Here is a 25,062-nt window from a genome sequence, read left to right as displayed (position 1 = left end):
AATTCTTAAACTGGAACTGGAGTGAGTTCGCTCTGAAGAGAAAGCAAACCGGGTAGCGCACGCCCTTAATCCCAGCACTCGGGAGGCAGAGGGAAAGAGAGAGAGAGGAAGCAGGACCCGGGTAGCCGGCTTCGCCGTCCTGCATAGATCCTGCGGTGCTCGGGGAAAGCCCGGCTGCAGCCGAGAGGCCGTGGCGGTGAGGTAGGCGTGCACGCGTCTGACAAGTTCATGGCCAGGGAGGCGGGCAGGGACACCTTTTTACTCCGGGACCGTCGGGGTTTCTCCAAGTGCGAGGGATGATTGTTTGTCTTTTCCTGTTTACAGTCAAGGACGTTTTGGTCCGTAATAAACTTGCCCTGACCGGCCAGTTTTGGAAAAGCACTTGAGAAGCTCAAGAGATGGAGTCTGCGAATACTTTGTGTCAAGGCGGGGAGAGCAAAGGAGGTATTGAGAGGGTTGGCCTTCCCCGTACCGCTGTACCTCTTTCCAGACCTTGTGACGGAGGAGGGGCCGCTGTGGGGCAGTAACTTTGTCGATGAGCTATGGGTTTGATTCAGGGCTCTGTCTTTGTAAATACTGTGATTTAGATACATTACAGTTCTGCTTCGGTTTCTTCCTCCCTCTTTTCTTTTTTTTTTTTAAATTAATGTGAGATAATAAACGACACGCGGGTTTAAATTGTTACTTCAAAACCAAAAGTAAGTTTGGAGACTTTCTGTGTTAAAACTGTTCTGCACACACAAGTAAGTCGTAGTTCTCAACCTGTGGGTCGCGACCCCCTTGCCAAACTGCTGTCTCCAAAAACCTTGCAAAGTAGATACTGGGTCTTGTTTTTGGTGAAGCGATTGAGAATCGTCCTTTTGCACCCCGTTGGTGTGTTACTGCGTTCAGCAGGCTTAGTTGAAGTGGTGGTGCCTACAAAGGAAGCAGCTGACAAGCCTGTCTCTTGTTCTCTGTAAACGAGCATCCCGCTTAGGGAGGGCTTTTACACCAGAGTTCAACAGAGAGGCCGGTGGTCTCTGCTTTGGTTGTTTGGTCCTCTGGTTTTATAAATTTATGGCAGAGCCATAATACCAGCACTCTGGGTAGAGGCAGGTGAGGTGACCGTCTGTGAGTCCAAGACTAGCCATGTAGGAGAGACCCTGTCTCAATAAATAGGAAAGGCATGTGCCCTCAATTTATTTACTTAACAGTTTAGCTGGCTCTCAGATCCTAGATAAATGAAACATCTATTGTGATGGCTGATTTGGTTGTCAACTTGAATCACCTGTGAAGAGAGAACCTCCGTGGAGAAATTACCTCATTAGATTGGTCCCTGGGCATTTCTTTAGGACATTTTCTTGATTGCTAACAGATGGAGGAGGGCCCAATCCACTGTGGATGGAACCGCCCCTGTGCAGGTGGTCCTGGGTTGTGTAGGAAAGCTAGCTGAAGAGGAGGAGGAAGCCAGTCAGGAAGTATATTCCTCCACCGTCTCTGCTTCAGTTCCTACCCTGAGGTCCTACACACACACACACCCAGCAGATGATTCTGGGTTATATAAGAAAGCAAATTGAGCAAGTGTTCCTCAATCTGCTTCAGTTCCTGCCTGAGCTTCTCTGTCTCCTTCATGATGGACTGTAACCTGTAAGATGAAATAGCCCTTTGTTTAGCACAAAAAAAACCTGTTACTTCTTAGAGTGTGCATTTTTGCCAGAGTTAAACCCTTGTCCAATGGTGAAGTTCCTTTTTTTCCCCCTTAGGTGTTCTAGCTCACCTGGAAAGACTAGAGGCTCAAATGAACAGATCAAGGAAAAAGTTTGAAGATCCGACAGTTCACACAAAGGAAAGTTCTCTTAGAACCAGGATTCAGGAACTGCGAAAGCAGCGAGATGAGCTGAGGGCTGAAGTGAAGCGGCGGCGGCAAGCTAGAGTGAGTGAAAGAGCCTCGTGGGCTCTCCTGGGGTGAGGGGCAGCCGTGATCGGGGATCAGCCAACCAGGGCCACGTGTTTTACTTGGGATCCTACTGGATGGATTTCAAGTCTTTGATTCTCTTAAAATAAAACAGATCTGTGGAGATATAGCTAAGAATATTGACTAGTAACTGTCAAGTGGTGATGAAGAGGCAGACAAGTGCTTTGTGAGCCTCCCCTCTGCCTTCCCTCACAGACACCTGACCTGCTACCTCAGCGTCAGCAGATCTAAGCTGTTTATAATTTTGCCATCCGTGCCAAAGTTCTGTCACCCGGTCTCAGAGTTTCACAGTGGTCATTGGCCATCCTTCTTTCTGGTTTCCACTCTAGATGAGGTCAGCAGATCTGCCAGCAGTCCTCTGCTGCCTTTGACTTCCCTGCCATATATTAAGTATTACCAACGTATGTGGTAAATCCAGTTACCAGGCAGGTTGGATCCTAGGATTATTACAATAGTTTGGGGGTCTCTTAATACTTCCATTTTTCCACTAATGCTGCAGGGCCAAGAAAATGTTACAAAATCGTAAATAGAGATTTCTATCCTGCCCACCAGTTCCTGAATAACTACTCTGAGGCTTAATGTTAATTATAAATGTTTAGCTGATGGCTCAGGCTCATTGCCTGCTAACTCTTACATCTTAAATTAATCCGTTTCTATTAATCTATGTATTGCCACGTAGCCATGGCATTACTGGTCTGCTGGCATGTTGCTCTTTGGATGGATGGATGGATGGCATCTCCCAGATTCCGCCCTTCTTTTCCTGTATCTCTGCTTGGATTTCCTGCCTAGCTCTATCCTGCCTTGCCATAGGCCAAAGCAACTTTATGTATCAACCAATGAGATCAAGACATAGTAACAGTGTACAGAAAGACGTCCCACAGCACAAAATGTCAAATTCTTCCCCTGCCCAAATACAGGCAGTAACTACTCAGTGATAGCCATCATTACCCATAAGGCCAACCTTCCTGCGCTTTCCTTCCCTCCCTTCCCACTCTTCTGTAGGAGCCCACTCCTACAAGGTAAGCTAGGGTTCCTGGATAGGGGATCCTCGAGACCAAAGAAAAGTCAGAAGAAACAGAAGACAGGATAAGAATCGGGAGGTCTGTCTGGTCATGCCAAAGCAGCCAAACAGTCCAGTGTTTATTTCAGAACTTGCTTATATACAAAAGCAGAACAAAACACAGCACAGACAGTCGGTCAGTATCTTAACCACAGGACCATTCCTGTCCTTGTGTGAGCAGCCTCCCCTCCAGCATGTACTTGCTGTTTGTAAGCAACCTCACTTTCTTTCTTGATGTTCCTGAGGTTTGTCGTCAGCAGTATATGCTCGACTAGATAGAGTGTTCTTTTCTCACGGGCTAAATCAGAAGTCTCTCATAGCCCTCAAGGTTATAGGAAAAAGCAGAGCTTTTAACTTTAAGTCAGAAATGACTCCAGATGTAAACTGAGTCACACATGGGCTCCCACCCTCTTCCTCTTTTCTTTAGCTTGCTTTTTACCGAAGAAAAACACATAAAATGTGAAGAGGCTAATGAGCATCTTAAGGAAATGCAGCCAGGTTTCTACCAGAAGTGAAAACTCAGGTTATTACCAGTACCCAGAATTATCCTGTGTCTCCTGTTAGTCTTACCTTTCGATGTTAAACCCCCATCCTATTTCATACAACTGTAGACTATGAGCTCCTCTGTCTTGCTTATTTTGCTGAGTGTACAGTCTGTGAGCCTGTTCAGGCCATCCCTGCTGGGCAGCAGTTCTGTTCTCTGACAGTTACAATTTACCTGCTCCCCTGTGGGCACCGTGTGGGTCATTTGGGTTGTTTCACTTTGGGTTCATCATGAAGATTGCTGCTGTGATGTTCTTGTTGCTGCTGCTTCATTAAAGACACAGGGCTTTCCTATTCGGCACAAGCCTGCAGGTTCACTTTGTTTAACGAGTGCCGCACCCTGTAAAGTACGTGTGCTCATTTTATGATCCCAACAGTGGTTACTGAGGTCTTTGTTGTTTTGCAACTTTACCAGTCTGGCATTGTCCATTTTACAAGTTTGTCGTTATGGTGGGGGTATAATAGTATCTTATTATAGACTTAATTTGTATTTGGTTTTTTTTTCTTGCCATTCTCCAAAGAACAGAATATAAACTGTTTGTATAATGTTGCATATTTACACAATGTTATAGAGGTAATTTAAAGTGTACAAGAAGTAGAGGTGATATGCAGATAGTCTGGTCTTTTAGGCAAGGACTTGAGCATCCATAGGTTTGGATATCTGCAGTAGATCCTAGAATCAGTCTCCCTCCGGTACTGTGCTGTGCCTGTGCTGTGGTAGATTCCTGAGTTTCCCAAGTGTTCTTCTTATGGCTGCTGAAATAAATAAATAAATGCCATCAGCTAGGATTTTTTTTTTTTTTACTTTATATATTTATGGGTTTGAGTTCTTTCCCTTGGACTGTGACTTGCCCTCCACTCTCTGTAAGTAGAGATCCATTTTGAAATTTAGCTTTGTGCTTTGTGTTTTTGTTTCATAAATCTTCATCTGACATAGTAAAGGTGATGGCCTGTTATTTTATGCTTTGTTTCATCTTTCAGATAGTTCATGTTTACCCCCCACTGCCTCCCAAACAACATCTTGAAAAGATCACTTGTCTCGTATGGGAGTTGGTCATCTCTGGGTTGTTTGGTTCCATTGGTCTGTTTAACAGCTAACCTTAGTTTTCGAGGAGCAGGTATTTTAGGCTGTGGTGTCTGTACCAGCTACATAGCTCTGCCTTGTTTGTGTGAAAGACGTGTAAGATGGGTGTGGTGGTGAGCTGGTTAAACCTATTTTTAAAAAGGCACCCTGCTAGTCATGGTACCATAAGTCTTGTAATGCCAACACTTGGGAGGCTAAGGAAGAAAGATCCAGAGTTCAGAACCAGCCGGGGATATCATGACACAAGCTGTGTATAGTTTGGTAACCCCTGAAGCGTGCAGTTTTATCTTTTAGATTTTTTTCCTGACTTTTTTGTTGTATACATTTGAAGGCTGGGTATGGTACATGCCTTTAATCCCAGCACTCTTGAGACAGATGCAGGTGGACCTGTGAGTTTGAGGTCACTCTGGTCTACAGTTCTAGGACAGCCAGAGTCACATGATGGAGAGACCCCCATCTCAAGAAAAGAAAAAAAAATACCTTTGGCCCTATATTTGGAGTGTAAATTAGGTTGTACATATTTTGGTTCATACTTTAAGGTTGTCATCCATTTCTTCAGGTCCACATTTTCACGATTAGGCATTAATCTTATTAGGTGACATCCTTGTTTGAATGTGGTGTCTTTTTTTTCCAACTTCATATTCTCTGTCTTTGGTGTTTGACAGTTTTATGTCATAATGAGGTCAGATAGGTGTTTATTCGGCTTGGTGATGCTTAAATTAGTACTTGAAGTTTTTCATTTATTGAAAAATGTGACCATTATCATTTCAAGTAATACATCAGTGGCATTCTTTATTATATATTTCTGGGGTTCCTATGAAGAGTGGGTTTTTTTGTTTTTTATAGTTTGTATGTTTTTCCTGTAACAGATCTATACTGATTTTCTAATCTTATTTTTGCTTTCATGCTTGTTTAAATAAGTATAACATACCTGTTTCATTTAATCATCTTTTTCTTAATATGGTTTCTTTTTTAATATTTTGATGTTTTAGCTAGCATCTATTAAGTATACATAATGGGTTTCAGTATAGCGTTTTCATTATGTATGTAATATTCTCATTACCCTTTGTCCCTCACCCCCAGTTCCTCTTCCCAACCTGTTCCCCTTCTACTTTCACGGTTTTTTGTTTTGTTTTGTTTTTCAACCCAGTAGCTTTCACTGGGTTGCTTATAAGGGTATGGGTAAGTGTTTGTTTGCCCTTTGGCAGGGGCACTTTACCAATGTCTACATGACTGAAGAAAATGTCTCTCCCTCCCCCATCAATCCTTATGTATAATCCTTAGGCAGATGTAGGTACCCATGAGCCCTTTTCTTTTCCATTATAGCAGTGGTTCTCAGCCTTCCTAATGGCTACAACCCTTTAAGACAGTTCCTCACGTTGTGGTGACCCCCAACCATAAAATTATTTTGTTGCTACTTCATAACTATAATTTTTATACTGTTATGAATTGTAATGTAAATATCTGTGTTTTTTGATGGCCTTAGGTGACCACTCTGAAAGGGTCATTTGACCTCCAAAGGGGTTGTGACCCTCAGGTTGAGAACGGCTGCTCTAGCTTATATTGAACGGACAAAACACCGTCAGCATAGTTTGCCTGGTAACGTTTTTCTTAGTGATGCACATGAGGAGAATATTAGAAGGGCTCTGGTTGCATCATCTTCCTCCAGAGACTTGAGTTTGTTTTCCCAGCAGGCAGCTAGCACCCGGCCTCTGAGGTGCCTGTGCTCTCCTCTGTCCCTACTCCAGCCACACATCTGTCCTCTGCTGGGCTTTATAACCACCAGCAGTTCTTTGTGTGTCATTTCTTCGACTCCAGCCACACACGTGCAGCTCTGAACTTAACTAGGACCTATTGTGTGCAGATGTGGGTTCCCTTCCCTTAGAAGGAGACTGCTCCTTTACTTCCTGACCTCCCGGACCTGAAATAATTACACAGAAGCTATATTAATTAAAACACTGCTTGGCCTATTAGCTTAGGCTTCTTATTAACTAACTCTTACATCTTAAATTAACCCATTTCTACTAATCTGTGTATCACCACAATGCTGTGGCTTACCAGATAAAGTTCTGGGCATCTGTCTCCTTCATGGCTTCTCCCTGATTCCCCCTTCTTTTCTCCTCTATTTCTGCTTAGAATTCCCACCTTGCTCTGTTCTCCGCTGCCATAGGCCCAAAGCAGCTTCTTTTTTAACCAATGGTAATACAACATATTCACAGCATACAGAGGGGAATCCCACATCACTTCCCTGCGAGATCTTGGCTACCTGGTAACATTGGTCTTCTTTTGTCCCCCACTATAATGATATTTTATTTGTTTTAATAAATAAAGCTTGCTTAAAGATCAGAAGGGCAAAGCTAAGCCACTGGAGGTCTAGTGGTGACAAACACCTTTAATCCCAGGACTTGCAAGACAGATGGATCTCTGTGAGTTCAAGGCCACCCTGGGCTACACAAGATCAATACAGAAACAAATCCAGGTGGTGGTGGCCTACACCTTTAATCCCAGCACTAGAGGGAATATAAAATGGGAGGAGAAGGCTGCGTAGGCTGCTTTCACTGCTTAGTCTGCAGTTGCTCAGCCTTGGTAGAAGTAAGACTTCTCTAGTGGCTTTGCTTTTCTGGTTTCTGGGTTGAACCCCAATATCTGTCTCTGGGTTTTTATCATTTGTGCTACACCCCACACAGTGAAAGTATACCTTGAAATACAGAATCGCGCATGCTCCAAGAGAAGAGGGAACTGCAGGAGAGCCAGCTTCTTCAAAAGCATTTTGTTTTCTTCTCAGTCCTGTTTGAGTTTCCTCTGATTCCGTTGGATCATTTTCTGATTGCTTGCTTATTGTGTGTAATATGTGGGTCTGCTTGTTGGGGTTTCTGTCCTGCCCAGTTCCCACAGCCGTTACGTCCCAAAGAAAATCACACAGAGAGTCTACATCAGTTATAAACTGATTGGCCCATTAGCTAGGGCTTCTTATTAACTCTTATAACTTAAATTAGCCCATTATTCTAGTATATGTTAGCCACATGGCTTGGTATCTTTTTCAGCAGGGCAGGTCACATCTTCCTTCTTTGGTGTCTGAACAGGACTGGAGAGGAATAGGCTTCCTCCTTCCCAGAATTCTCCCGTTCTCCTTGACCTGCCTCTACTTCCTGTCTGGTTGTCCCGCCTATACTTCCTGCCTGGCTACTGGCCAATCAGCGTTTATTTAAAACATAATTGACAGAATACGGAATTGTCCTGCACCAATTGTGTAGTTCATCCAGCTTGCATACTTAATCCTCTGAGGAAAGGGTAGCTACAGGTGTAAGCCTGAGTCCCGGCTTTTCCAGCTTTGTCTTCTCACAGCCATCTGTCTTGTCCACCCTGCACTCATCCTAGGCTTTGTTCATGCCCTTTCTTCTCCTCTGCAGTCTTCTCCATTGCCATCAAAATCCTGGTTCATTAGCTCGCAGTTTCTATTCCTGATTTCTCACATTATGACCTACATCCTGTTCGTTGACTGTACGTCACAGCACCAACTGAGTGGTCATGAACGCCTCACAGAATAGAGAAACTGCCCTTACTTGTATACAGTCAAATGTTGGCCAAGACTTTGTGGTGCCCCTATTATAACCAGTATGCTTTGCTGCATATCCTGTAGGTTAAAGCATCTTCGGCCAGTGAAGACCCAAACAGCACAGTAGAGATAAGTGAGCAAGAGGCCTTGGAAAGGCAGTGGGGAAACATGAAAGCCATTCTGCAGGCCTATCGTTTTACAGGTAGGCCTTTGCTCTGCTCTGACTCGTTCTTAGTTGGCTAGCTGTATTAGGCTAGACTTGGTTCCCGAGAACTTAGCATACACTGCTATACATGCACAAGCTGGCATGTTACTTTTAGGCCTGCCTACCTGTAAGATCGGCCTCTTTGGACAGTAAAAGATTGGCTGAAACTGTTACTTTGCATGATAGTCATTTGCTGGACCCTCTACTACAGTGGCTTCAACCTGTGTGTGAGTCATGATGCCTTGAGGGGTGGGTGTCGAGTGACCCTTTCAGAGGGCTTGCATGTCAGATATTTACATTATGATTCAAAACAGTAGAAAATTACAGTTGTAAAGCAGCAATGAGAAGAACTCTATGGCGGGGTGACCACACATGGGGAGCAGGACTCAAGCCCGTAGCACAGGGCAGGTCCTGCTGGAACTTTGTTCACTGCTTGCCTATGACTTGGGAGTGGTCATGGTTGGAACTTCAAATCTTTGTTTCAGTATAAATAGGAATTTGCTCTTTGTCTATGCCACAGAGGACTGTGGGAAGAACTGAGTGAGCACCATTGTAAATTAGAACTCGAGAATAAAAAGAATACATAAAATTTTCTAGCTTTTCCCTCAGCATTTGATATTTAGAATATCTTCTCACTTCCTCATCTTTCCAGAATTTTAACTCGGATTCACGTGTGCCAGTCAGGGAGAGTGTCTGATACCATATTTGGCCAGCACTTGTGCACACTATGTCAATATACCAGGCCTTCCGAAGGCTGCTAGAATGCCCAGACCTAACCCACAACTTGTGATTGACATCTGAGAGGTGTTGTCTCACCGTTTGCCCAGGACTCAGCGGGAAGCTGACCAGCCGTGGAGTCTGTATGTGCATCAGCACTGCCTTTGAGGGGAACCTACTGGATTCCTACTTTGTAGACCTCGTCATAGAGAAACCGCTCCGGATTCATCACCACTCCATCCCAGTCTTCATCCCTCTAGAAAAGATAGCCAGAGCATACCTACAGACTGACATCCAGCACTTCCTGTTTAGTCTCTGCGAGTACCTAAACGCCTACTCGGGGAGGAAGTACCAGACAGACCAACTTGAGGTATTTGTGTAGGGGTTTTATGTCTGATTTTATTGCCCATGACAGACTTCAAAGGAGCATGGCTTTTTTTTTTTTTTCTTTTAAGACAGGGTCTCACTGTGAACTCAGAGATCTACCTGTCTCTGCCTCCTGAGTTCTGGGATTAAAGGTGTACACCTCCATGGAGCATGCATTCTTAAAGGTTTATTTTTGAGACAAAGTTCTTGGGCTATGTGGCCCAAGCTGGTCTTGAACTTGGGTCTATATACCAGTCTCTGCCTACTAAATGCTTGGATTACAAATGTGTGCCAACATTGCTGATTTATTTATTTTTGAAGATTTATATCTTTATTATATATGCCATGCTCTGCCCGCATGACAGAAGAGGGCACCAGATCTCATTACAGATGGTTGTGAGCCACCATGTGGTTGCTGGGAATTGAACTCAGGACCTCTGAAAAAGCCAGCAGCCAATGCTCTTAACCTCTGAGCCATCTCTCCATCCCCTGTTTTTATTATTTATATAAAAATTTGTTTTTTGCAAGGCTGGAGATTGGATCTAGGGCCTTGGCATGGTGGGAAAGTACTCTGCCACTAAGCCATACCCCAGCCCTCATGTTTCCTAACTCTGAGCCAGAAGTTTGTCTGTTACCTTTACTCTGTGGTTGGTTGGTTGGTTGGTTAGTTTGAAACAGGGGTTCACTCTGTAGCCCAGGCTGGTCTGGAACTCACTGTGAAGGCCAGGCCACCCTCATGAGACTCAAGAGCAACCCTCCTGCCTTAGCTGCAGTGTTGATTACAGGCGTGTGCCACACCAGCTTGTGCCCTTGCTTTCTAGTACTTGTTTCCCCCATTCGGGCAGGTTCCTCTTCATCTCACACCCTTTTGAACCTCTCAGTGACGTTGAAGGGCAGGTCCTGGTTATAGGGTCACAGGTCACATTCCTACTGGTGACCCTTGAATTTTTATCACATGCTGTTTAACTGAGCAAAGACTTTAAGCTCTGATGTTATGTGCCCAGTTCTGTGCTAACCCTGTGCAGGTGTCCAGGATCATAGAGGACTACTGTTTGTCTTCTCCTGAACTCTGGTCTGCCTTCTAAGGGTGGGAACCAGAGACGCTGTAGCTGGGCGGTTCCACCTCTGCCCAGGTATCAGTTAAAGAAAACATCTTTCCATACAGGATAACCTCAGTGAAATGATGGAGGAAGGTCATTGGTTAATTAATAAAGAAACTGCTTGGCCCTGATAGGTTAGAACATAGGTGGGTGGAGTAAACAGAACAGAATGCTGGGAGGAAGAGGAAGTGAGGTAAGACGCCTCAGACAGACGCCATAGCTCTGCTCCCCGGGGCAGACGCGATGAAGCTCTGACCCAGGATGGACGTAGGCTAGAATCTTCCTGGTAAGCGCACCTCAAGGTGCTACACACATTAATAGAAATGGGCCAAGCAGTGTTTATATGAATACAGTTTGTGTGTTGTCATTTTGGGGCATAAGCTAGCCAGGCAGCCGGGAGCTGGGTGGCAGGAACGCAGCCCCGCAGCTCCTACTACACTGAAACTCTTGGCAGAAATAGTATCTCCTATCTGTCCCTGATCATTCACTGAAGTGCTTCCTGCCACGGACTCCTGATGGCCCTTGGTCCCTTTGAGACACAGTCTTGTGTGTTGTCGAGCTGCAGATGTTGCCTGTCCCACACGGTGCCCCTGGAGCAGTAATCGTCATCCCTCTCATTGCCCCCTCCCCTGGTAGACTGACTTCAGCGCCTTCCTCACTGGACCTCTGCAGAGAAACGCCCTGTGCAACTTGCTGTCGTTTACCTATAAAGTGGATCAGGGGCGCCAGAGCTTCTCCTTTAGTGCCAGACTGCTGTATGAGGACCTCACAGCAACTCTTCCCACAGATGTCACTGTGACGTGCCCAGGTATGGGGGACGATGCCTCGTGGAAGCAACTGAGTGCTCTAGTTTAAGCAATGGAATGGCGCATGTAGAGTAACATCCGTGGAACACTTAAAGCTCCCTCTCTTCACAGTCTAGAAATGTACTAAGTTCGTTCCACAGTCTTTTGTCTTTGAAAATGACATTATTATCTTAGTTTCCCCCATTCCATGTCTTTCCCAGATTGGCCAGAATTCCTTAAACTTACAATTTGTTTTCATGGGTGTGTACCCTCCACGCCCTAGAAGAGAACTAAGGGAGAGTCCTGGGGTTGTCTGTGATGAAGTTAATTCATGCTTAGCCCTCTAGAGTATGTGGCAGTTTTCTAAGTTCCCATTCTCAGAATTACATTGTTCTGGAAAGGGGCAACCTCTACAGAGCTATAGACCAAAATAAATAAATAAAAGTCATGTGGGTCTATAAGATCAGTGATCTGGTTCTGAGTCCCCTGGTTGGATTGATGAACTTGACAGAATCTCTTCCTTTAGGGACAGAAGCGTCACCCCCTCACTGGGAAGAGCACAGAGCATCCCATGACATGCTCTTCCGCACCAAGCCCCTGCACCAGGTGTTTGCTTCATTTTCAAAAGAAGTTGAAGAGCTAGATTTGAGCCTGGTCTCTTGGGAAAGACTACCTGGGACACATCTGAAGTGATTATATTCATGCTGCCTGCAGTCCAGGACCTGTCAGCAAAAGCTGTGGAGAGAGAATGCCTGCTTGGATACCATCCTTGTCATGATTCTAGATGCCCATGCCGTCAGGATGACAAGGAGTTTGTTGTACATGTTTGTAGACACCGGGCAATTTGGACAGGTTCTTGGTTGCCTGGTCACTCAGTGCAGTGCTCCAGAGCATCTCTTCCTCCACAGGTGGCGGCTGATTTGATCGTATGTATGTATTCTCGCTGAAAATCAGCTAAATTGGGAGTAAAGACATTTTGTGAGCATCTTTAGCTTTGGTAGGAGCTGTAAATCTACAATAGGGCTTGTGGCTAAGAAGGGAAAGTGTTTAATCTTGGGTTTGGGGTAGCATGTTCTAGGCCACTATTTGGTGGGAGAAACTCCTTTTTATGTGTATTTAATATTTTGTGTCCTAAAATATCTTGGTTGAGAGTTGAATGCATGAAGTCACTTTGAGAAAGCATTGTTAGAAATCTACACTTCAGTCAGTGGACCCTTTCCTGTTCTCCTGCAAGCTCCAGGCAGGCACGGCTGGCTATCTGGTCCTCTTCCCACTCCTAGGTGCTTTTAACATAGCCTTTCCTCCTAACCATGGGTGTCTACTGTGCAGCAACCACTGTTCTTGGCTTAGGACTTCTTGACATCTGTTTGGACCTGTCTGTTGGTCAAGTTCTCCCACAGCTCTGGGAGAATGCTCTTGAACCGTGTAAAGATTTGCCATTTGTATTGGTTTAATAAAACGCTAATTGGCCAGTAGCCAGACTGGAAGTATAGGCAGGATAACCAGACTAGGAGAATTCTGGAAGAGGAAAGGCTCAGTCTGCAGTTGCCACCCAGACGCAGAAGAAGCAAGCTGAAATGCTGCACAGAAAAAAGGTATCAAGTCATATAGCCACACATAGATAAGAATTACGGGTTAAGTTTTAAGAGCTAATTAATAATAGGCCTGAGCAATTAGGCCAAACAGTTTATAATTAATATAAACCTCTGTGTTTTGTTGGGATGGAGTGGCTGCGGGACCGGGCAGGACAGAAACTTTCATCTACATCCCGTTATAATTCCTGTTTCTCCTCTGCTGGTCCCAGGTAAGACCTTTATACTTTATAGCTGCTTCCTAGAAATCTGTCGTGTGGGAGCTCCAGCAAACTCCAGGAAGAATACAGAATGCAAGCCAGCATTGGGTCACCCTACAGAGGCTTAGAATGAAAGGCTCTGTCCAGTTTTTGCCCTCTAGGTACATGGTGGGGGATGAGATGTCGCGGTAACAGAATGGCCACAACAGTACCATCAAGTTGAGTAAAGCTTTTAATAAAACAGTCCTGTCCTTTACCAACACCTGCAGACTCTGTTGAAGCAGTAGCAAAGGCGGCCGTAGCAAGAGCTCAGAAGACAAGGCAATATTGGAAGGTTGTTTTTAAACAGGTTAAAAATATAAATGTAGACAATCTGTTTATATATTTTTTCTTTCAGAAATAACCCCTCCCCCTCCCAGGTGAAAGGAAATATTGCACTTTCTGCTCCCGTGACTAAGGTGACACAGGGTTCCGGAAGAACCTTTCAAGATTATCAGGAACATGGGGTAAGGGCCACTGACCTAACTGCACAGGAGGAGGCAGCCCGCCCGTCCGCCAGTGGAGCGCTCCTCATCCAATGACAAGCGCTGCTCCAGACTGCAGCCAGGTGGGGAGCTGTCTCTGCGCTGAGCCCTCCCCTTCAGCAGAGCCTGCAGCACAGGCAGCTTTCTCCACCTCCACCGCCATCCTACTCACAGTGGCCATGGCCTCTCTAGGGATGAGGACTGAGCTGGGACAAAGGCCCAGAAAGGCTGTCCCAGTGCTATGCCTAAGACCCCTACACTGGGGAAGCTACAGGCACACTGAGGCTAGAGATGGCCGCCCTCAGCACTCACGTCCACACAGGAAGGCTAGAGGAAATCTGAACCTAAGGTCTATGGGAATGTGCACGTCGACAACTCGGGAACACCAGGACTTGGTCAGTGGCCCTTTCCCAAAACCACCTCCCTTCCCATGTGGACCATTATGGGGGCCAGAGGCCATCAGGAATTGTCCACCACTTGGTGGGGCAGTGTAACAGAGGAGCCGTTGGGGAAGGTGGCTGGCCTGTCCTTCCCCTTCAGGAAAAAGGTCAGGAGCTCCCCTTTGCCCTTCACAAAGATGGGGCCTCGCCTCACAAAGCGGAAGCCATACTCGCGAAGGATGACCTGCGTTTCTTCTACCACCTGCACGTGGAGAACAGACAAGGTTAGAGAAGAGGAAGACAAGACTAGTGGGTGTAGTGGTTAGGACTGACGGCCCAGAAGGTGCTGCTGCTTCAGTACTGTGCAGATAGACAGTGTCCAGTACTCTGCCCCAACCCACATGGAGCAAGAACCGTGGGCATGCAGGTGTCAGACGACCATTTTAGGTCACAAGCTTCAGTTGCACGTGGACTTTGTACCAAAGGGCAAGCTCTTGTTCACGCACAACTCCTAGTCTTAAATGCTGCAATGGACCAAAGCCTTCTCCCCTTCTGTTAAGGCTCTAGAGGCGTGGCCCTGCAGCCCACAGGCCAGGGCCAGTGATGTACAGCAAAGCACACAGACTTCTCCTATAGTTGTACGCCCTGCATTCAACACATGCTCATTCTGGTGCCAGACATACCTGGATGTTGCCCATGACCCCTGTGGATTCCATTCTGCTGGCTACATTGACGGTATTGCCCCAGATGTCATAGTGTGGTTTCCGGGCTCCGATGACTCCAGCCAGAACCCCGCCTTTGTTCATGCCTGGAGCAGAGAGAGGGGAGCATGGCCACAAGCCACGCTTGCATTAGCCTCACAGAAGCTACCCATTTCTCTTTCAGAGATGATCACCTGACCCCCACAGGGCTCCTGACCATATAGCACCAATATTCCTTATTGAAAGTTGCCTTTCTAAAGCGAAAGCCCTTGCGAAAAGTCCTGCTGACCTATCTTATATTTCCAACTTGTGCAGACTCACAGAAGCAATTGAGCCGCTCCTCACACTGCTGTATTACAATGCCTGACTCTGAAGGGAGGCTGGGCTTCAAACCTTAGCCATGGGTCTAGCTTGACTGTTCCTCAAAGAGAACAGGACTAAAGGTCATTGGGTCCCCTCTAGTTCTGTTAGTGTGATTTCCCCACCAGCCTGCCGTCACCTTTTAAGTCTGGTCTGCTGAGTGCCCCAGCGCTGCCAGTGCCCTTACCTATGCGCAACATGAAGTTGTTGAATGACTGGTTATTGATGTTTGTGAGCGTGTCCTTCATGGCTAACGCAAAGTCAGCCAGGTCAGCCAGGTGCTGCCAGCGCTCCTTGTCTGACTTCTCCTCCTGTGTGGAAAAGTGATAAAACTGTTAGTGAGCAGCTAGGCAGAGCTGTTACAGGATGGATGTAAGGGAGCAGGCTTTTGTTCCTCTCCAAAAAGAGTTAGCAATGTCTTTAGGGCCAGCACGTCACTACTGTGGAGTCCATATGTCTGTGTAAGGCAAAGACTGAGGCCCTGTCTCTCTGTCGCTTCCTGTGTCTGTGTGACTGTAACAAGGTTACGGTTTGAGTTTGGGCTTGCCTTGGTTCCTCAGGATCATAAGCACGTGATGAGCTACCTTCAGCTTGCATTACATAACTCAGAAAGTGGAGATGGAAAGGAAAACTAGATGGTGATTTAAGAGCAGTGCTCGGCCCCAAGAATCCCATAGTTCCTTTTCTGGGCTAGAAGTCACAGCAGGCTCCACGGGTCTACAGTCACAGCGGCTGAGTTTCCAGAGCTCCCCTAGGCATCCACTGCCCCAGAACTGACAGTTCTTAAACAGTATGGGGCATTGTGGGAATGAGCCCTTTGCACCTGATTCCCATTTCCCACGGGCTGAGGCTGGCTGCCTGGCCCAGACACTGCTGCCATCTCTACCTTGCTGGAGCTCGTAAAGCCATTGGTGTTGACATCTGGGGTGACTCCAGAAGCTGCCATATAGGTGCTGCCAATGGTTTTGATCTTGGTGATGACCCGGAATTTGGGGTTGTCCAGGAGCTGAGGACAGAATTAAGAGTCAAAGGAAGAGTGAGTTCACGATCGAATTCGTCTGTTTTACAAGGATCAACAACACATCTAAAAGACACTTTCCTATACCGGCTTTAGTCATTCCATGCTACCTTGGCACACCACCCTCAGCCTCAATTTCCATGTCTTAGTGTCAGTGGACAGTCTCCTTAGGTGGTGGAGCACCTAAGAAGTGTCCAGTCAATGTGAAGGGTTTGCAGGTAGGAGGAATGGAAGTCAATCCCGTGCACTTGCCAGGGCTGTCCCAGGATCCTGCCTCACCCCTCAGACTCATCAGTACTGGATGGCTACAGAGGTTCAGTTACTATAAAAGTCTCCTATGGGAAATGAAGCCAGCCTTGCTTGCTTCTTTGACTTGTGCAGAAGGTCTTGGGCTGTGATAAAAGGTGCTAGCTCTATGACAGGACACTCACAGAGTCAAAATCAGAGATGATCTCATTGAGGAAGCGTAGACACTCGATCCCACCATTATTGATGCTCTCCTCAGTGTAGAAGTCCGCAAAGTTGGGCAGGGAGGCAAACATGACTCCAATCTCGTCGTAAGACTGGCTGTACAGCTCCTAAAAAGAGGCAGGGCCAGGCTAGGGCAAAGCGTTTGCTGCACAATTGTGAGAACCAGAGTCGGTGTGCCGGAGTTAGAGGCAGGCTGGCAGATCAGAATACAGTGGCCTAGGTTCAGCAAGAGACCGTCCATCCATATTTAGGGGGCAAAGCAATAAAGGAAAACAGCCACTGTAGAGGCCTCCATCTGAACACATGCATACATACCACACACACAACAAATAAAGGCAGGGTGCAATCATGCGAGAGATGGCTGCCTTAAATAGGACAACATACGGGAAACCTGTCTGTCATCCTCACATATGACGAACTTTGAGTAATTAACAAAAAGATTTCCTAGCCCTTGTGACAGCCCAGTGTGCTAGCTAGTTTGATATCAACTGGAGTCATTTGGGAAATAGGAACCTCAACTGAAAAAAATGCCTCTTCCCAGACTGACAGCTCAGCTCACTGTGGACTGCCACCCCCGGGGAGGTTGTCTTGGGTGCTATAAGAAAGCAGGCTGAGTTAAGATAGGAGCACTCCTCCATGGCCTTTGCATCAGTGCCTGCCTCCGGGTTCCTGCCCTGACTTCCCTGCAAGTGGAAGATAAGGTGAAGCCTTGCTTTTCTCCATCCCGGTAACAGAACCCTCCTGGAGGGTCTGTGGAGGGTCAGCTGCCTTGGTTTGTGGTCTTGACGAAGGGGCACACCAGTTCTGAAATGGGGTCCCAGAGATGCGGCATAGCAGCAGAGCCCTTTAGACGAGACCCTGGGAAAGTCTGGTTAGGCCTAGCCCCGGCTGGACTCCAGCCCCACTTCTCAAGGATCGGGATCCATGCGCGCAGAAAGAACGGGCTCAATGGGACACCCTCTAACCTCGTCTCTCTTCTTGGACCCCAGGAAATGGCGGGCCACGTGCTCAGGCAGCATGTTGGTGACCAAGGCCTCATTCCAACGTCGCATCTCGTAGACCCGTTCTTTCTGGTCATGGACCTCAATCTTCCACAAGAACAGTGTTCGTGCCAGTTTTTCCACCTGCAGGCAGAGGTCAGGTGAGGTGTGCTCTAAAGCCAGCCGTCCAGTGGAAATTTACAACGGGTTTGAATGTTGTGTGTGGTAAAACGGGAAGGAGGGTAGCTAAATGGCAAAAGAGCAGGGAGGAGTCACCGAATCAACATGGCATCCCGCAGCTGCAGTGAGGACCTGGGCCTCTTGGTACAGCAGAGATCCAAGAGGCCTTTCGTGTATGTAGGGTTCTCCTGAGACTAACCTAGTTGCAGTTAAGGAGGGGCAGAGAGGGCTCTCCCAGAACCACGTGGCATTCCCATCTCTATCTGCTCCATTTATGAAGTGGCTTAGGGATTCTGCACTTTCCTAGTAAACCACCGGGGGGCATCCAAGCTACCTGTCCTTGTATGGACACTTCATCTTTACTAAACAAAAACTTCCTTAGCTCCTTTCCCTTTTTCTTCTGACCCTGAGGTTAGTGCATCATGCCAGGGTGAGTGTAGAGGCCCTGAGACCTGCCTAAGGAACATCTCTCCATCCCGGAGGAGAGGAAGAAGAAAGCAGTGCACCACAGAGCTAGGGCTTCCCTTGTGCCGTGTGTGATAGGGGAAGAAACTGCTTCCGAGTCCTGGGACAGCGTGGTGGGAGGCCTTGCACACAGGAGGAGAGGGTGTGTGGCACTCACGTGGCGGGAGAAGTAGTAAAAGCTCAGCATCATGACGAACATCATCACAGTCATTGAGTACTTGGAAGGCACCAGGGGTGGCCTGCTGGACAGACAGGAACACGTGATGAGTGCCTTTGCCACCTTCCAGCAGGCCTATGCTGTCGCTGTGGCCATCGGACGCCCCCCCCACCACCTCAGTTCCTCTCATAGTCCAGGACATGATCAGGCTATTGGACTAATCAGCCATAGCCCAGCTTCCCTGGCCACAGGCCATTCCCATTAGGCCGCCCCTTGTATGCTGTGGGACCGCCACGCACCTGACACATCCAAGGAGCAGCTACTACTGTGTAGTGTTTGGGAGAAAGGAAAGACAATACACAGAACAATGGGACCAGGGCACAGTCTCTGCAGTGTTTTTCCAACTTTGACCATAGTTCTGTGTGGAGTTATAGTTAACTCCCATCACTGTATACAGCTGTTATACGAAAAGACACTTTTATCTGTGAGTGCCAGTGTCATTTGGGACATTCTTGCACGTATACACATATACACGCTATATGTATATATACATACTACACACGCAGTTTTTCTAAGATGTATGTAGAAGTGGGCTTTCTGGGCCATAGGTTTCAGGTGGTTCTGTTTGAGACAGTGTCCTAGGCTGGCCTTGAACTCCTGACGTCCTGCCTCTACTTAGGATTACCACCACTTCCAGTTTATGCAGAAGCCAAAGCTTTGTCCATGCTAAGTGAGTATTTTACAAACTGAGCTGCATCTCCAATCCCATAGGTCTATTCTCAACCAAATCCAAGCTGTTTTCTAAATGGTTAGAACATTACCAAAGAGTATATGAGTTCACATTGATCTTAATAACATATTGAGTTTGAAAAGTTGGCCAAATTGGCAAGAGTATATAGTGACAGTTTTTTATAACTTTAATTTGCTTTTTTTTTTTGCCTTTGGTTTTTTTGTTTTTGTTTTTGTTTTTGTTTTTTTGATGTTTTGCTTTTTTGCTGCTTATCTAGATGCTCTTCATTGGTGTCCATTTAGACACCTCCATCCCACCAAGAAAGGGTTTTTCTGTAACCCTGATTGTCCTAGAGCTCACTATAGACCAGGCTGGCCTCAAATTCACAGCGACCACCTGCCTCTGCCTCCCAAGGGCTGTGATTTCAAGCGTGTGCCACCATCACCCAGCCATTTAGGCTTACTTAATGAAGGGCTCTCCTACTCATCCTCCATGACGACTGTCTTTAAAAAAATAAATCTCTGGGGCTGTGGAGATGGCTCAGTAGCTAAGAGCACTGGCTGCTCCTCCAGAGGTCCTGAGTTCAATGCCCAGCAACCACATGGTGGCTCACAACCATGTATAGTGGGATCTGGCGCCCTCTTCTGGCAGAACACTGTATACATAATAAACCTTTAAAAAAATCTCTGAAAAAAAAATCACTGAACCATAAAAGTCTAAAACTTTAAGATGCATCTGAGAGAATATTGATGTTCTCAGAAGGTAAGAGAGACTCAGGAAAACTGATCTGCCCCTCACCCCACAGGGGAGTGCCATTGCTGCAGGTAGGAACCCAGGTCTTAATTGCGCCTTAGCTCTCTTTCCTCATTTCCCTGCCAGCGGCCATCCACTTAACGGCTGGCCGGGTCCACACTGGACACAGCCTCTGTCCAGCAGTTTCTAACTGTACTGAGACCATGTGCCTGTGGAAGAGTGTGGCGCTGGAGTACCGCCCTGTTAGAGTTACCGTCTAGAAGGGCAGTTAGGAATGCCGACTGAGGAAATGCAGTGACTCTTACCTGTCCGTGCCATTGAGCCCAGGGGCGGACAATACCTGCATCTTCTCCAAGGCCACCACAGGAGAGCTGTTGGGCAGGTAAAAGCACATTCAAGCCCCATCTGGATGCGGGAAACTGATACTCCGGACATTTACTCCCGGAGATGGAAAGGCCCACCACCCCACGACCAGTGTGTGTCTGTGTGAAGCCTCGGATCCTATTACCCGTTCGCTTCTCTGAGGAACCTGAGGTAGAAAGCCACCTCAGCACAGGCACAAGACCTTGACACGGGCGGGGCCTGGGGGAGTGTGAGAGGAAGGGGACCACGCACACCCTCCCTCAGGCTTCATCTTACTCCCGTTCCTGAAAGCGCTTGCGGTCGTATCCATCGAAGACCGGACACCAGGCATACAGGTTGATGGCGGTCACGGCGCCTGTGGCGAGCAGCATGAGCGTCAGCTTCACCATGTGGCTGACCTGCACCAGCATGATGGTGGCGATGAGGGACAGCACAGCAACGTAGTTGTAGTACTTGGGGTTCTCCATGCAGCCACCATCCAGCTCCATCCCGGTGGTCACGTTGTAAGGTCCCATGTAGTACTGGAGACAGCTAAGCTGGAGGCCAGGATGGGAGAGAGACATCAGTGGCAGGTCAGAGGGTCCTCGGGAGAGGGGACGTCTGCCAGGGAGTCAGCGTATACATGTTAGCGACTGCTATGGAAAGCCATACCGTGCTCTCATCTGATGTTCAGAAAACCTCACTATATATTGTTAGCTCCGCCCCTACTGTCCAGAAATCCCTTGGACAATTAGCACATGGTGAAAGAAGACCCCAGGCTCCTGACCCAGCATACTTTCCCCGTCAGGTCCGCCACAAGAGAGGTTATACGGCCAGTCAGAGCTCTCTGGTGACAACTATTCTACCTTCAAATTGTCCCTACCTTCTGGAGCCTGTTCACTCTACCCTACTGGTCCACCATAGTCTACGGAAAATGTGCCCATATGCCAGCTAAGCACCTTGGTGTGACCTGCAGCTCCACGGCTTTGGGTAAGGACCCCAGACTTGGGTGTCTACGTCACGTGTCTCCTGATAAGAGGGATCAGGGACTTGATCCTGCATGGTGGACATCATGCCACCCAGAGACTTGCTGTCCCGACCAGGTAGGGGTTCAGTTGCAGACCCACAGCTTTTCACTTCTGTTACTTCCAGAGGAAGTTTCTAGGCCATTTTTACTCCTGTGCTTAAGTTGTTAAGTAACAATATTCTTGAGAAGGATTTCCAAGAGTACATACAGTATTACCCAGCTTGAACAACCCATGACAACTGTGAACAGTGACAATAGTGACAGTACCTGCCCCCTTCCCTTACAAGGCATCTGGCTTCCCTCTCACGGGACCCTAGCTCTCCATGAACTGAGGAGAACAGAAGATGATCTTGTCTCCCCAAAGCTCTGTGGGCTCTGTGAGTCTGTGTTCCTGCACAGCCACCTCTGGGAATATAAGAGGTCTATGTGATGAAACGACTCACACCATCAACCCAGTGGGTACCTAACACTGGCTACACTTCAAGGGACACACCCTAGGAATGCTCTTATTGGACCCCTTAATCCCTGTGATGGAGGAAGACATCTGAGGCCTTGGGGGGGGGGCAGTGTACATACCCAAGATGCATGTGTTTCTAGAAGCCAGAATAATCTCCTGTTGTTCCTCAGGTGCCATCCACACAGAGTCTCCCGCAGGCCCAGGACAACTCAAGAACTAAGCTAGCCAGTGAACCCCAGAGATCCCTGTCTTCGCCTCCCCATCACTGGGACTAGAAGCACACACCATGCCTGGCTTTTTTCACGTGCATTCTGGGGATGAAGCTCAGGTCCCAAGCAATTTACCAACTGAGCCATCTCCTAGCCTCTAGAACTGCTTCAATTTTTGACTTTGTTAATGACTGTGTGACCTAAAACAAATGAGCAAACCTCTCTGAACTTTAATTCCTTTGTGTGAAACTGCAGACAGCGATGTGCCAAGCCAAGGACTGGGAACGCTGGACTGTGGGTGGGGGGTACTACAAGGACCTAGGTTAGTCTCGGAAGTTGTCTTGAAGACCCTCTCCGCCTGGCTGGAGTGTTCAGGGTCGGGTTCGTCCACCTGAATATATGCTGCCAGTAGTATGCAGCCCCCACCCCGTTTTTAGTGCCCCCTCCACAAAGTGCAAAAGCTCACCATGTCAACAACATTGGCCATAACCAGAATGAAGATGGCTAACATGGCCCAGGTGTTCCTGGCCCAGCGAGTCCGGTCAATCCAAGATGAGAAGGCCACAAGCTTCTTAGGAAACGCCTAGAAGAAATGGGATTTCAAGGGCTTGAGCCTCCACCCGCATGCCCTGAAGACACAACTGGCTGCTTCCCTGCTCTGGTCCCAGAAACCCAAAAGGCCATGCTTTGCTTGTGAGTCCTCAAAACTGAGGGAGAGAGTTGAATTGTGCAAATCCCGAGTTATCTGTACAGCCCTAGGCTTCCAGGTCATAGCTCCTGGCTAGCAGAATGTGTGGGCTGCACCCGAGGCAAGGCCAGGGCAGGGGACAGCATGCAGGGCTAGCCCTCCCTCTTCCTTTTCTTGGTCAGTATACCTAATTCCCCAGGATACCTGGCAAGTAGCCTGTTAGATTGATTTCCCTAAAGCATTGCTTCCCCCTTGTTATTCTGACCAAAACCTGCCTGGCACTTGAGTGCCCGCAGAAGTCTCCATCTCTTTAGCTGGCTTTTGGGGTCCAGATGAAGCTGGGCTGCCCCTGACTGTCTTACTAGTGCTTACTCGTGGCCCACAAGATCCCAGGCTATAGAGTGGATGATGGGGGTATAGGTAGGGGTGTGGATGGATGAATGGGAAAATGTCCGATCCCACAAGTCTGTCAGGAGTGGACCAGAAGCCCAACTCCACCATTTACACAGAGTGCCATTCTCTAGAGACCAGAAGGTTCTGAGCTCAACTGAGGAGCGCCTCTTACCCTGGGAAAGATGGCCGCCAGCGAGCAGATGGTCAGGGTCAAAAGCAGAACCTCCCCAACCACGAAGGTCACGTAGTTTGTCATCAGCCTGGGACAGAGAGAAGGTGACTGGGCAGTACAGAGGCCAGCTGAGCACAAGCCTGAGACTGGCAGCTCCTATGTGACACCAGGGAGCTGCTGAGCGGCCCGGCAGTATGAGCGGCCCTAGCAGAGAGGAAAGCCAACCAAGGGTAGGGCCTGGGAATGCACCACCCTTTCGCTGCTAACTGTCCACTGGGACTTCTCCTGAGGTCAGAGATGCCCTGGAAATAGCTCAGTTATAGCCTGGGAAGGGAGTCTTAGGAATGACCAGCAGCCCCGTAGCTGGGGTGAAAACCGTAAAGAATAGAACACAGATGCCGTGCTGAGGCTGCTAACATGACCCCTGACTGCACAGAGCCCAGGGAACGAGTTCTTGCATCCGTTTCTCCCTCCACTCTGGGAAATCCGTCCCGTCCAGATCCTCCTGTCCATTCCCATTTCGCTCCTCCGTGGGGAACACTCTCACCAAGAGCTCCAGAAACCCACGTTGCAATTCCAGTATCCAACTCAGGGTCACCTTTTATGTTTCTCGCTTGGTTTGGGGATCCCTTCAGTCCCTGTGATTTCTCTTGCCACGTGCGCGCGCGTGCGCACGCGCACACGCACACACACACACACGACTTAACTGGCTTTCCCTCCCACTCACTCTCCGTGATCTCCGTGAGCCTTGTGCTCCCAATGTGCTCTGTGTGGGTAGCTCTCAGCTTTGAACCACCAGCCTCTCCCTGAGCCCCAGACTAGATAACCCAGCTGCCTCAAGGGCGGCACCACACAGGCAACTCAAACTCCAGATCCCTGCTGCTCTGGTACTTAACGCTTCCTCCTCCTAGATTCTCAGCCTTGGTTAACGCAACTGCATCCTGGCTGTTGCTCAAATAGAAAAGAAGCCCTGAAGATATCCTTGCCTCGGCCCTTTTAGGCTCCACAACAAATCTGCCAGTGACTCCTCCAATCTGTCCCCAGAATCCAGCCATTAATAAAATTCAGTGTCTAATCCCTCATCCTCATCTTCTCTAACTCTTCCTGGCCCAAATCACCATCGGTTACCTCAGCCACCAACATGTCTTAGCCTGGTCTCAGGTTCCATCTTGCACACTGGCCTGTTCTGACACAGCCAAGAGGTCCCCTTCTCAAGTCTGTGTCCTGTTGTAGCTTTCTACCGGTCTCTGTGTCCAAGAGCATGAACTGTTCCCAGGCCTCTACCCTAACCCCTGTCACCGTCCCGCAACACCCTGGCCCACCACTGCCTCTGTGCCTGCCTGAGGTAAGTGTCCCTGGAGAGCTCAAGGCTCACTCCCCAGTCCTTCAGGACTCTGCTGAAAATGCCACCTTGCCAGTGAGGTCTGCTGTGACTACCCTACAAAAGCGTACAAACCAAACTCCCCCCGCAGGCCCTATCTCCCTCCTCGCTTTACCTCACACTCACATGCTACAAGCATGCTTTCATGATTAATGTTCACTCCGGTTCCAACCACCACCCCCGTGAAGTGCAACCTTCACAAGAGCTTGCTTCCTGCTAGGTCCCCAGGCCCAACACGGCATGTGTAAACCGCATGGCTCTGATCTCGCAACGGTCTTGAGAGCCATTCAGGGGTGGGTCACCTCACTCGGGAGATGAGCAAATGGGTGCTCAGGGTGCCTTCCGGGATCTGCCATTGTCCTGCTTACAGAACCTGCAACCCTGCAGCCAAGTCCCAAAGGTTTTGACAGCTCCTCAAGCTAAATCCAAGGAGGGCCCCACTGTCACTCTGCAGCAACTGCTGGAGTCTGCAGAAGGGAGGTGCTGGCTTGTCCCCTGAGACCAGGAAGGTG

General features: G+C 48.1%; 2 protein-coding genes across 8 annotated transcripts in view; one reads left to right on the top strand and one right to left on the bottom strand.

Annotated features, from left to right (window-relative positions):
• The first annotated feature begins 9 nt into the window (after positions 1 to 9).
• Cenpo (centromere protein O) lies at positions 10 to 13,011 on the top strand. Of its 2 annotated transcripts, XM_057781639.1 has the most exons (7): positions 10 to 201; positions 325 to 444; positions 1,743 to 1,912; positions 8,282 to 8,399; positions 9,230 to 9,489; positions 11,222 to 11,393; positions 11,897 to 13,011. In XM_057781639.1, the coding sequence occupies exons 2-7, from the start codon at positions 399 to 401 to the stop codon at positions 12,061 to 12,063; spliced, it is 933 nt and encodes a 310-aa protein (XP_057637622.1). In that variant the 5' UTR covers positions 10 to 201; positions 325 to 398; the 3' UTR covers positions 12,064 to 13,011. The 2 variants fall into 2 exon arrangements, with proteins under 2 accessions (XP_057637622.1, XP_057637631.1); XM_057781648.1 differs by lacking the exon at positions 325 to 444.
• Positions 13,012 to 13,385: 374 nt separating this feature from the next.
• Adcy3 (adenylate cyclase 3) overlaps positions 13,386 to 25,062 on the bottom strand; it is a 77,144-nt gene continuing 65,467 nt past the window's right edge. For 5 of the 6 annotated variants that reach the window (XM_057767872.1, XM_057767847.1, XM_057767838.1 and 2 more), the window contains exons 12-22: positions 23,170 to 23,257; positions 22,383 to 22,499; positions 20,521 to 20,780; positions 20,187 to 20,252; positions 18,399 to 18,483; positions 17,582 to 17,740; positions 16,577 to 16,723; positions 16,014 to 16,133; positions 15,315 to 15,438; positions 14,750 to 14,874; positions 13,386 to 14,328 (exon numbers count right to left, since the gene is read on the bottom strand). In XM_057767872.1, coding sequence (XP_057623855.1) covers positions 14,146 to 14,328; positions 14,750 to 14,874; positions 15,315 to 15,438; positions 16,014 to 16,133; positions 16,577 to 16,723; positions 17,582 to 17,740; positions 18,399 to 18,483; positions 20,187 to 20,252; positions 20,521 to 20,780; positions 22,383 to 22,499; positions 23,170 to 23,257 — 1,474 coding nt within the window. In that variant the 3' untranslated portion in view covers positions 13,386 to 14,145. The remainder of the gene's footprint in view (positions 14,329 to 14,749; positions 14,875 to 15,314; positions 15,439 to 16,013; positions 16,134 to 16,576; positions 16,724 to 17,581; positions 17,741 to 18,398; positions 18,484 to 20,186; positions 20,253 to 20,520; positions 20,781 to 22,382; positions 22,500 to 23,169; positions 23,258 to 25,062) is intronic. The other variant, XM_057767883.1, reaches the window with a different exon arrangement.

This window comes from Chionomys nivalis, chromosome 1 (assembly GCF_950005125.1).
Source record: "Chionomys nivalis chromosome 1, mChiNiv1.1, whole genome shotgun sequence".
NCBI classification, from domain to species: domain Eukaryota; kingdom Metazoa; phylum Chordata; class Mammalia; order Rodentia; family Cricetidae; genus Chionomys; species Chionomys nivalis.
Note: the sequence above shows the minus strand (reverse complement) of the source record. Positions and strands in the feature narration are given on the sequence as shown.

What these genes read in the sequence shown, in the direction of transcription:
- Cenpo (XM_057781639.1), top strand. Translation starts at nt 399, where the DNA reads ATGGAGTCTGCGAATACTTTGTGTCAAGGCGGGGAGAGCAAAGGAG. An exon ending in AGCGGCGGCGGCAAGCTAGA is followed by an intron (nt 1,913 to 8,281) that starts GTGAGTGAAAGA and finishes CATATCCTGTAG; the next exon opens with GTTAAAGCATCTTCGGCCAG. An exon ending in TGTCACTGTGACGTGCCCAG is followed by an intron (nt 11,394 to 11,896) that starts GTATGGGGGACG and finishes CTCTTCCTTTAG; the next exon opens with GGACAGAAGCGTCACCCCCT.